The 12,996-nt window shown below is 38.6% G+C and overlaps 1 protein-coding gene across 1 annotated transcript in view; it reads right to left on the reverse strand.

The window, feature by feature from the left end:
- LOC134627690 (voltage-dependent calcium channel subunit alpha-2/delta-2-like) overlaps nt 1-11,277 on the reverse strand; it is a 40,103-nt gene extending 28,826 nt beyond the window's left edge. The window contains exons 1-2 of the mRNA XM_063474015.1: nt 10,797-11,277; nt 2,717-2,798 (exon numbers count right to left, since the gene is read on the reverse strand). Coding sequence (XP_063330085.1) covers nt 2,717-2,798; nt 10,797-10,909 — 195 coding nt within the window. The 5' untranslated portion in view covers nt 10,910-11,277. The remainder of the gene's footprint in view (nt 1-2,716; nt 2,799-10,796) is intronic.
- Nucleotides 11,278-12,996: the final 1,719 nt, after the last annotated feature.

Consider the following 12,996-nt stretch of genomic DNA (forward strand, 5'->3'; position numbering starts at 1 on the left):
CTTAGTGCTCACTGCAACATTCATACCCAACGCTATCAGTACGTTTTGCAACAATAAGGTCACTACAGTCTTGACAGAGCTTTTTGCTTTTACTCATAAAGAGATGCTTCTTGTGTGACACCGTGCCAAAGAAAAACCTTTTCATAGGCCATCAAATAGGACTGAACCCTCTAATATTAATTTGGGGTAGGCCTGCTTGTAAAATACAGAGAGATTTCAGCTGGGTTTTTTTTTTTTGGGGGGGGGGGGGGGGGTGGCTTTGATAAAACAATTTATACCTGTGTCATTCCACTTTATTACACATAAGTTCCTTTTTGGACTTATTTGTTTTGATTTCTTTCTATGTCTAGATTACATCAGAAAATTTCACATCTATAGCCCCATTAAAAATATGTTTAGTGTGAAAATGTTGGCACGTTCAATGCTTATTTTGCCCTCTGTATACAAGCTGCTGGTCCTCAACAACAAGTTCAAACTGAAATAGCACGTCTTAATGGATATCCACTGCAATTTTGACATCTATGGTTATAAGACAATGAATTTAGTAATTTACCATGATAAAGAAAAGGTTCTGTTTTCCTGTTATTCTTTGTGGTGAGACTGTTTCCCCCATACTTTGATTTGCTTTGTGCAATTACATATAAAACTCATAACATTCCCATTATCATCTGTTCTTTATGCTACATAGCCACTGCTATTGTGCTAACATACTAATACTTCTTGTAGGTACAGAGTCACATCGTCCTTCGTTCTTTTTTGGAATGAGCTGCCATTTTGACTGGTTTAAGAACTAAATACTCTTACATAGCAGATGTTGAAGTGACCTATTTCATAGAAGCACCTTTTTATTCAGTGAAATGTATGGAATATATGAAAATGTCACTTCAGAAAGGTGCAAGAGCTGAACTGAGTTTTACGTTCTGTCCTAAATTGTTTCAGCTCTGCCCCACTTCCCACCCATTTTTATATTCTCCTCTGTGTACTTATGGTCCTTTCATTATTTAATATTATTTATAATTACCATATCATTCACATGATGATTCCTGATCTTATATTCCCAAAGTGTCATGATAACCAGTGTTTTTGGAATTTTACTGATACTTTCATGCCTCTCAAATTCAGCCTTCAGGGTCCTCAAGTTACTACTCTACACCCAGCTAACTGTGACAGCTGTAGTTATCTATAAATGTGAACCCCTGGTTTAGGAATTAAAATGATGCCTGACGTGAATAACGGTTTCCTCACCAAGAGAAAACTGCACAGAACTTTCTAAGCAAAGGACAACTATCTTGAACAGATCTGCAGTGTTTTAAAAGCATGGCGGGATTAATGAGGATTGAATGAACAAGTGAGTTTCACATCAAGGCATTACTGCAGGCTGACCATCTGCTATGGTGTGACACAAACAGAGAGGACACGTGCCACTGCTCTCTGCTGAGGGAACGCCCCCACACATCTCCTCAGAGCAGGGATCACTTGCCCCCTACAGATGATCTTTGGTCCTGGTCTCTGGCACTTGCCTTCAGAGGGACAACCCCTCCCAGCCACCTGTTACACTAAATAATGTTGAAAACATGCTGGAAATAAAAAGTAAAAGAAAACTGAATACACTCCTAATGACAGTCTACCAGATCACTGTGAACAATTAGACAAAAATAAAAACATTTACAATCTGGACTTACCTGCAGTCAGTGAATGTAACAAATCAAAATCCCATTTTGTAAAAAACCTTCAGTGGAAATGTTTTTTGGGGGGCGGGGGTTTTCAGCCTTTTGTTTACACTATTTTAGGGTGCAACTGAGCTACATTTCCACATTAAAATGTTCTTTTATTTTAGTAAACAACAACTTTTATTTTGAGTTGATCCTAAGTATAAAATATTTATCAGGAATTCATTATTTACTTCTGCATGAGCAATGCTCACTAAAAACTTTGATGTCCAACCTTCAGCTGGAAAAAGCAGAGTTGGAATCTGAGATCCAAGTTGACTGGATATTGTTTAGAACCAGAACTAGAACCATTTAATATGGAATTTAATACACAGAATCAGAATCAAAACACCCTGGAATAAGATTACTCTAATGTACCTGTAATGTAAAAATCAATCATTAATGACTTCCAACTCAGAGCTTAATGGAAAATACCTGTTATGTGTTCAAAAATGAACAGTTTCAATATTAACACAGTTATTATATGATCAGCTCATGAAAGGCCTAAATTAGTATTCATGAATGTAGGTGTTATTAAAGCTCTTGATTTCATGAAGCTCAATTCAGATATTCTAAATCTAACCACTGTAGGTGTGTGTTGAGGCATCTCTTTCACTTTCAGGGGTATAATCCAGTGCGCGCAAAACTGATAATTATTGCAAACACAACGCAATACAAAATTATGTATCTAAAATGTCTAAAAGCAGAGTATACGTACTAAAAATAACGGCTAAAGAGAACAAATGTAAGAGAAAGATTTATGGCTGTTCTGAGAAAACATTATTTTTGTTATTGGCTCTGCAGGGATCCCAGAAAACCACCAAACAAGGAAACAAAGTGGTTTAAGTGAGACAGACTGTGACTGGTTTCTTGTTTTTTGCACCTATTTAGCTGCGGATCTTCAACTTAATGGAGTTACAGTCAATTTGCGCGCTGACCTCTCTGCTCGGTGCACTTCTTATTGAGTTTATCCAACACTGTGATGAATGAGAGAAGCAGACACTCACCCCTTTCAACTGCTGAGCTCCAGTGATGTGCTGAAAGACTCTGTCAATCTCCTGCTCGATACGCCTGGCCCAGTGCATCATCCTGTGGATAAACACCGGAGGCTGACTGTCACACAATGCAAAACAAATGAAACAGATAGGTGTATCTGTTTCACAGAAACAATCAGTGATGTAACAAAAATAGCAGTAAACTGCACACAGATTACCACACGTTTTATGCAAACATGCTTCATTTTTCTTGCAGCAACAGAGCGAGAGAACAGCTTTTTTGGTCAGTGTGGATGTTTTTAATGTCGCTCTTGCAATGATCTGTAATTGCATATGATTTGCAAGCTTGTCTGTACTTAATATAAGTATTTATTTCTTTAATTGTTATATAGTTTGGATATATGTTTAAAAAATATGCATCCACAAAAATATGCATCCACACTGCAATTATAATGACTTCCAATGCAGCAGAGTAAGCAGAAAAACATTATCAGTGGTAATTGTTTTTGAACTTATCTGCACAAATCTGTCTTTTCTTGTTTTTGTATTTTGAAAAACTCAATGTGTGTTTGAATATCTTTTAAAAGGCAACATTATAGCCACAAACTATCAATGAAATTCGGTATTTGCAAAGTGCTCTTCAAACAGAGCAACTTTGAAAACTGTTTTTAAAAAAATACAGTGAGTCATGGGATTTGTAACAACAAAAGGGAAAAGTATGGAGCAGGTCTACAGCTGAGTAATTCAATGTCTGGACATCTGAACAACTGAAATCTTACTGATTGCTGAAAGTGCTTTATACCACAAGCTACACTCACATACTCAGTGTCTTCCCTAGTAACGTTTCAAGATGCGGACTGGTTAATCCAAGAAATCCCAATAAACTAAAACTACATTCATTGTTTTCTATTTGATCAAAAAACAGAAAACTATACTCGTATCAATACAGCAGAGAGACTATTTGTCAGATTTAAACAGAGACTGTTGGGAGGGCTCACTTTCACACAGTATTCCCTGTATGTCCATGATCCAATCTATTATGTATCCAGTGTAATCCTCACATGAGACCGGACGATATTTAATTAAAGGTGAAACACAAAACAAGCAGTCAAAACTGAAAACCTGGGACACTGTGGAATAAAAGCCAGTGATGATCAAGTTTGACCTTAAATTTGACCTTGATGGTGTTACATAGTGTTTGGAAAGGAAAAACATTTAAATACACTATATGTAAAACACAGAAATGGCACCAAACCTTCTCTATTTTTCATCCTACTGATTTTGTTGATTTTGATTTTCTGCATATACATTCAGCATATACAAATCTCTAGCTGTTTTCACACATCTACTGCAGCCCTGAAAACACAGACATCAGACATTTAAAGGTGTCCAAACTGCCTGCTCCCTAGCACAAAGACCATGACTCATGCTGGGATACGTCTGATACACAGGCGGGTAAATGGTCATCATGCAGGCTCCCTCCCTTAAACCAAATGAAGCATGAATTTGTCTGAAGTGGGCTGCTTCGTTTTGAGTGTTTTGTTATGTGAGAAAGGGCAACGGACCTCAATTCAAGACCTCCTCTGCCTCTCCATGTGGAGTTTCCCTAGTTGACAAGTACTGCCCATAAAAGAAAAGTAAACATTGATGCTCTGACATTGGGGACAGCTATTTTGAAAACATTAAAAATGTTCTTTAGGGGAAAACGCACTTGTTTGGAGATGATATATCACTAATTACTTCTATAATGTCAGTCCACCTACCACACAAAGGGTAATTCATGACTAAAATAATTAGGTTGGAGTCAAATAGTCTTTTTATGCCTGGAAAGGTTCCTAACTGACTGAACCGACATGGAAATATCTAAGTGGCACTCTTTTCTCTAAATACTAAGGAAAGGGGCTTCATTTCCTTTCTTATCTCCTTGAGCATTTAGGATACACTGAACTATACAATAGGAAATGAAAAGGAATAATACCGCTCCACAGTTCCTTGCAGCGTTAACATTCAAAGCCTAACACACTAAATAATTTATCAGTTGTTTTCATACAATCCTACTAAATGGAATTCATGTAGATAAATATGAGCAGACCGAGGGAGAGCTTAAGGAAACCTTCTGCATGAGACATTAGTATATTTTTATACTAAATGGTCACATTATTATCACTTTATTTACAGACCTATCATGTTTGCCATCAAGGTAATAAAGCAGCTAAAACGTAGCACTTCTACAGTTTGAATGGATATGAAACTCACAGTTCATTGGCTGATGTCTGATTAAGAGTTGGAGGTACAAAAAAAACCTTGCAGGTGGATTAATTAAATTAAAAGCTAACTTTTGCATGTGAGGTAAATTCTGGACTTTGGCGCAGTGTTATCAAGGACAGCAACAAATTAGTTTGAATTTGCTACTACTCTGATTGGATCACACCTCTGATTTCACACCTCTGATTGGATTCTCAAGTTTCAAAGTACATAGTATTATTTTTATTATTATTGTTGGAATTTTTTGCACTTATTACATTGAAGATTTTGTTTTTTTTACAAATGAGAAACACAAATAGAGAATAAGGAGGGGGAAAACACTTGAAGGACCAGATTTATGAAATTCAAGATATTCCATTACTACGTGTGCTGAATTCTTTTAGGGTAACTAAATATGTTATCCTATTCCACGAATGTATTTTATTTTAAATGTACGGCCTTCCTTCAACTACTCATTTAAATAAGAATTTTGCACTTAAATCAATATCATAAATATAGCATATCTTCCATTTTAAATAATAAATGCTGTGGCATAATCACATCGCAAGCTGCGATTTCAAAGCGGCACCCAATCCTACACAACCTACCAGAACAAAAGAGGGATCCTGCAGTATAAAAATCAGTTTCCTTCAAAATTTTGCAGTCAACCATTACTACATAAATGTAAAAATGTGCTTTAAAAGACTACACACTAAACTATATCATATACAACACACTATTTGTGTTATGCTCTGACTATCTTACTATCTATTCCCCTGCAATCCTGTAGTTCACTTCAGCCAGATTTAAGAAAAGTTTCTGGAGATGAAATATTCATTTTAGTTTCTACCTAAATAAGTCAAACCAGGAAATTAATTAATCAGACCTGTAAGTGCCCAGAGAGTCAATTCATTATCAGTCAGACAGCTCCCAGCAGAGTTACAAGACAACAGCACTGATTAAAGTCTTGTTGGGCTTGTTTCTGCTGTCAGACAAGCCACAAATCTTCACTCAACTGCCCGAATCCACAGGAAGACAGCTTTTTGGATGCTGCAAAGAATTCTTTTTCTTTCTTTTTTCTAGCCCAGCTGAAATCGAGGACGCGCAGACCTGATGAAGATCAGACAGCTCTTAATACGGTGCGAGACACTTTCACATTCTTGTATTTGAAGTGATAATTTACTTCTGGGTTTCTGGGAAGTGCCCAGCTACAGGAACCGTGTATAGAAACTAAGATATAACCTTTTTTTTTTTTCAAATCCAGCAACATCAAGAGTATCACTTTAAAGGCCCATTTAAGATTATTATAAGACTGAATGCCTGACATGTCTTCACACAGATCTATTTGAAAGTGAATTTCTTTTTTACCTTGAGGCATTCGAGGCAGTGGTAGAAATAAGCGAGGAGTGCTGTGGAAAAGAGAAACAGCATGCACACTTTCCTTTTCCCTCTCTATAGAGGGATGCAATCGGAAAAATATCTAACGCTTTAAATGAAGCCTTTAAAATGCACTCTGTTCCAAAGTGTTCTCAGGTTGCTGGTGCTATTAAATCTGGATTACATTAATTTTATTAACTGAAAATATTTTGAATTTTATTAAAATATTGTTTGTTTGTTTTTAAAGACTGATTTTTTTGCATTTAGCTACTTTGTCATCAGTCTGGAAAACAGTCAATTTGTCTGCTGACTCAGCCTTTGGAGGCAGTGGTCCATTTTTCGGGGCTTCCGGTGTAACCAGCAGATATCCATGCCATGCCAAGACTTGCTGTTGCACCAGTCATTATTACTGACTGCTTCCAAATGCAGATGCATTTTAGAGGAGAGCCACTAAAAGCTAAATTGCTTCGTTCGCATGTGATTGGTCAGTGAAACCCAGACTACAAATAGATACTTTGTATGCATAATCTGTTGCAATGATTACTTTCTCGTTCATTTAAAACTGTAAAAGGAGCAAATCCAAAGGCAGGAGTAGCAAAGTAGATACAGACAAAAAGACTTTGTCGCAGATGCTAGGATTTCTTTAAAAGGCACCTATAAATTGGGCAATCAGTTACATTATTCCCAGCAATCCTACAGGTTGCTTAAATGTCACATGGCGCAAAACAATATCATGTTTACAATCATGAACACAATGAGCAATCCCAAAGCTGAAGCACGTCAGATGCCATGACTGCTTCATTAACACACGTCCTCCATTTGCATCCCATATGTTTTGACATTTGCTAAAAAAATGTGTGGGGTTAATCTTCATAGATTAAAAAAAAGCATTATGAATATGTGGCTTTTCTGCAACACTCAAACCTGGATAAAAACACTTTTTTATCACACTTTTTACTGAAAATGCTACAAAGCATTTTATTTATTTACTTTACACAAAAAAACAGTGCACACTTTGTTGTGCCGGCTAGTCTGTTGTGTGTTATTATAAAATCTTTGCAGATCTGGTTTACTGCAGTGGTGAGAATACTATCCTGAGTTTCTGGCACATCCGAATTTTGACAACAGCTGCTGCTGGCTCCAAAAATTGAGCTTTTCTCATGCTACCATTTTGGACTGACAACTGTGCATTGCTCCACATTTTCCTCACGACTAGCTGAAGACAGCACAGTAAGCAATCATATAGGGGACTAGTGTCCAGTTGTACCCACAAACCGACTAAAAGTTAACTTTTTTTTCCACATAAAGCAAAGATTTGTTCCTAAAATGTAACTTTAATGTCTTTCTGAAATAAGGCATATAACTTACTGAAGACACCAAGCTTCCTTCTTCACAGTTTCAGTTAAAATGCCCTCAAAAAGTTGTGTCTAAATTAGGTTTGTTACATGACTGCAGAGCAGCTTCGACCCCGTGAGTCAGTGCCGCTGAAGCACAATCTAAAGTTTTTGACTGTGTGCTCTATTTCCTCTTAAGCCCTGTGGGACATCAGAAAACCAAGTACAGGGGCCACACAGCAAAGCACTCTTGTGCCTCTACTCTGTTACCGGCTATAGTCACACAGCGCTGTGAAGACAGACAGAGAAGCACTACATGATGTGACCCATATTCACTTACAGCAGAGAGAGCAAAAGGTTGAGAGGAACAGCTGAGCCATAGGTGGGGTATAAGGAGCAGACGGAAAAGCCATAAAGCATCTATCTATCTTTCTATCTATGGTTATCTACGGTTTGGGTTACTGGAAATCAGTAATTAAATCAGACAGAGACAAGCTGACTGCCACTTTGCAACCCGCCTCTTTTTATGCTGCTCATAAACTGTCTTATCCGCCACTACTGATGCTTGCTCAGTTCTATCCATATCTTGGTGCTCCTCAAATCCATCCCGCAAACTAAAAATCTTCTTTTGACAACAGTACCTGGCTTTGTTAACACATGGCCTGCTTCCTTTAATGTCTGTTCATGTGCTGTGCAAAAACACAAAGCTACTCGAGACACTGAGTTCTACTGCAACACCAGCAGTGGCCTTGAGAGAAAGATCAGCGTTGTGGATTTAACTAAAAGAAGATTTCTTCTCTGCCCTGTTACAACTCCACGTGTTGCATATTACACATGATTTTGCAGCGATAGGCGAAGTACATAAAAAGTACATAAAGGCAGCAAAACAAAAGTACTCGCTGTGAAAAACAGCCCCATTCAAGGTGTCATATGTGCCATATTAGTGATGACATAATATTAGATTTTCATTAAATTCATCGCTGCAGCCAAAATAAGTCAAAAATAACGATATCACTGTGATACCTCCAGGAGGTTTTATTCATGTTATTCATGCAAACATACATACACTATGATTATTATAGTATAGTTCTCTGATTCATTGTGTTTTGACACACCGCTCTAACCTGACATTCAATTCTGCATTATGAATGTGTTAAATGTAAAAATAAATGTGATTGTGGGATTTGTATAGAATACTTGTGTACGCTGTATAAACGTTGGGACCCACTGTGCCATAGGCAAGGTTTATGCAAAGTTTCATCCACTAAGCAAAATACTTTTAGCATGATTTTATTATGGTCAAGCTTCAAATATAGCAGTAGTAAATAACAGAAGCTGAAATCTGATGCAGAATAAAAAAGGTTGTACTCGAATAAAGTGAAAGTACCTCCGATTTGAATTTGAGTACTTTAACAAAGGTATTTTGATCAATGTTCTCAAAACACATATTTCTAATGTAAACTTTTATAGGTCATGAGCTCCTTTGCAGTCTGAGAATAACTGCAATAAAATAATGAAAAAAAAATATTAGATTTTCCCCCATTGATGTTCTAGATGTCAGAACACGAGGAAGGCAGATTGCAATGCCTGCAGCATGGCAGGCTATTACTACAAAAACACATATTTTTTGTAGTATCTATCTATCTATCTATCTATCTATCTATCTATCTATCTATCTATCTATCTATCTATCTATCTATCAGCAGGGAGAGGCCGTATCAAGACAGAAAGGGTGGGAGGAGAAAGAGCAAAGCGAGAGAGGGAGAAGTGGTATAAATCTACGCTGCTGCAGTATTAATTCTTAATTGGAATGAGAAGCTGTTCTACGGCGTTGCAATACCGCTTCATTTAGCTTAGCCGAAGCGACCCAGGGCACAAGACTATGGAGCTGTTTCAGAGCACTCAGCAGAAAAAAGCAGCAGAAAGGAGGAGGAGGAGGAGAAAGCAGCAGCTTGAAATAACCCATTTCATCATAAAACACATACATATGCACACGCCCACACTTGACTGGTTTATAGAATAGACCCCTCTTTTCTAATTGGTAAATAAACCTCATATCTCCAGTTGTGATTGGCCAGAAATTCTTCAGCATGTGCCCTGGAGATGAGTGGACCATCTGGCCTGTTCCTCCCTCCTGAGCAGCCCGATCGCTGAGCCTGGAGTTGGGCCCAGATAGTCTCAAGTTAAGTGCCAGCTGTACTTAACTGTAACGGGTTAAAGGTCAGGATTGAAGAACTGGGCAGGAGATTGATTGAAAAACAAGGGGAAATGGTATTTCGAATGCAGCCTTCAGCAAGAAGCCACAGTAAAACCACACCTTTCTTCTGCTGTGCTAAATAGTAGGCACGGTACTAGTAGGCTACTCCTGAGCTTTGAGTACTTGTGTTGTACAGTGCACAGTGTGGTTTCCTCAAGAGGTTGTAGGAAATGATAGGACTGTTTGATGATTTTTTTTTTCAAGCCATCATGGAAATATCTAGCACTGAGTGGAGCACAAGAACAGCAGGGGAAACAAGCAAAAGAGCCTTACCAGTTTTATGACTGCACAGACTTAATGTTGCATGTCAAATAGAAATTCTCCAAATAGCTCAACTAATTAAAGCCACAGTCTAGCTCACCTTAAACTTCCCTGTACGTCCTCGCAGTTTTAATGTTTTGTTTGTTTTTTGTTTTTAAACAGGTTTTTGAGAAAGTCAAAGTTAATATTCACAGTCGTCCATTGGGTAAAACCCTCAGATCTTCTGTGTGCAGAACATCAGATGAAGGCTCTAACTCATCATATAGTAACAGGGAGGATTAATCATTTGCCAGATGCTCCTAATTTGGCCTAACTTGATGTACAAACACTTACAGTATGGGTTCTTCTGCTTGGGAGGAACACTGAAATATCATTGCTCATTTAACCCTACAAATATACCTATATACCCCTATATATATCATAGCGTGGACTACACCTTCCAGCTCTTTAAATAACCTGCCTTTACATTGATGTAATCGCCAACCCTGTCAAATTACATAACAGCAGAAGATAAAGCATGTAGGGTGACTGGAGTATCTCCTGGTGGCAAAGCGAAGTGGTCAAGCCCAAAGTTGTCTCCCATCGGAGCCCGGCTGCGTTTTCACTGAGGGTTACTTACGTGTATTGCTGGGGGAAGAGACCTTGCGCTCCAGGCCACGATGCGCTGAAAATGAAGATAATCTGGATAGATAGCAAGCAGACGATGCTGCAAGACCTTTCGCCTATCGCCATTTTCCATTAAAAATTCTCGTCACGGGCTCTCGGTACGTGAATGAAGCGCTCCGAACTGTCTCCGGGGCATACAGCGAGCAATGTGTGAACGTCCGGCTCAGTTTCCCGACGACTTCATCTCGGTTTCTCTCGTCAAGTGGACGCGGAGGAGGCAGGCATTGGCCGTGAAGGCATCGCGGACGGTGGGAGATGCACTAATGCAGCTGCCAAGACACTGCAGAGTCTCCCCTCCTGCTCCCACACACATACACACCACCACGAGCACTAACACCACAATCACACACAGGCCGGCGCGTCCACGCCCGCTCTCTCTTTCTCTCTCTCTCATCAGCAGCCCGTGGATCCGTGCGCGCTCACGCTCACCAGGCAACAGAGAAGCAGGAGAAGAATCTAGTTTGGCTTTATTTATCTCTGAGGAGCCACGTGGGATTTGTCATCGCCATAAATTTAGTTTTTCTATTTAGAGGGAGACGCAACACTTCAGGTACTGAAGGGTCCCTGAATGTAATAAAATCAAGACGCTTCTAACTCCCGTTTCACTCCCCCGGGGTCCAGTTTACCAACTGGGCCCCAGCATACAGGAGACCCAGTCATGGTCAGGTCACGCATGACTAGATACAAAAAACGGGGTTATGTTTGATCATTCATTTAATTTAGCTGCTGTTTACTTTTTAATTTAACCATTAAAATTGTGAGAAAATTCAACCACTCTTTTTAAATATCACACTATAAAACCATCTGTGATCATTTTATAGTGTGACCATGTCCCACAAAATTGAAATAAAAGACAAAGAGTATATATGGATTGTTGCAAAGTGGGACATGTTAATGCTGAAGGTGTTAGAAGTTAAAAGTGGGGATTTTCTCTTCTAATTAATCATTTAGTTTTAAATATCTGCCAATCAGATCTCATCTAATATATGCCTTTGTGTTAATTTTCCTTCATATATCAACTGTACAGCATCCTGAAACATTGCCTGCTACCTACTTCTGCAAGAGCAGTGGAATGAAGGTGAGTTTAAATGCCATCCAGAGCAGCAGACAGTGCACAACAGAGGTGAAGAAGAAAGTAGAGCCAGGGTAGAATGAGGGGAGTGTCAGGGGTAATTTGTGACAGAAGAATAGCAACAAGATAGAAAAGAAAGGTTTACAAGATGGTAGTGAGACCTACATGTATGGTTTGGAGACAGTGGCGCTGACAAAAATACAGGAAGTCGAGCTGGAAGTAAGACAGTTGAACATGCTCCAGTTTCATAGGGAGTTACCAGGATGGACAGAAGTAAAATGAGTACATCAGAGGATGTTAGAAAAGTTAGAGAGGCGAGTTTGAGATGGTTTGGACATGTGACCACAGAGAAGATTCATGGGTGTAGTGAAGGAGGACATTCAGAGGGCTGGCGTGACAGAGGAGGATGACATTGAGGCAGATGACCTGCTGTTGCAACCCATAAATGGAGCAGCCGAAAGAAGGAGGAATTTACCCATGTGAGAGTAAAAACTTAGGTTTAAAAGAAGATAATCTCAATACTCCCTTGTTGGTTTTTATTTTTTGTACAGTGTGTTTTGGAGAGGAGAGTACCTGTGGATGTTCTGTTGCTACAAGCTTTTGTACACGAGCCAATCTTTATGTAGTAAGAACTACTGAAGTGTTATACACTGGAAGAGATGCAAAAAACAGTGGCACTACAGGGTGAATTAAGGATGTTTGGGACTGTTTTTCGAATTTCCAGGAACTTTTTAGAATAAACTAATTAAAGTATTGTTTAGAATACAGTCTCATTCGAACGTATGTCCTATCATTTTTAAATTTTGTATGACTGTAGATACTAATAACAGTTGGAGCGGATTTAATTTAGGTGAAAACTGTGTCAATGTCAAGGTCACACCAAATACCAAAATCAGTAAAACTTCATATTTAAACTTTACATCTTTAAAACTTTACATCAATATACTAAGCCTTGGGGGACATGAGTACCTAGGCTGGCATTGGCTAAGACCTTGACCTTCATTATCATCAGACATGGTCAAAGCTGACTTGTAAAAAACTTTCATGAAATCATATGAAGTAACATATCATATGAAAAAGC

This window comes from Pelmatolapia mariae, linkage group LG5, assembly GCF_036321145.2.
Source record: "Pelmatolapia mariae isolate MD_Pm_ZW linkage group LG5, Pm_UMD_F_2, whole genome shotgun sequence".
Lineage (NCBI taxonomy): Eukaryota > Metazoa > Chordata > Actinopteri > Cichliformes > Cichlidae > Pelmatolapia > Pelmatolapia mariae.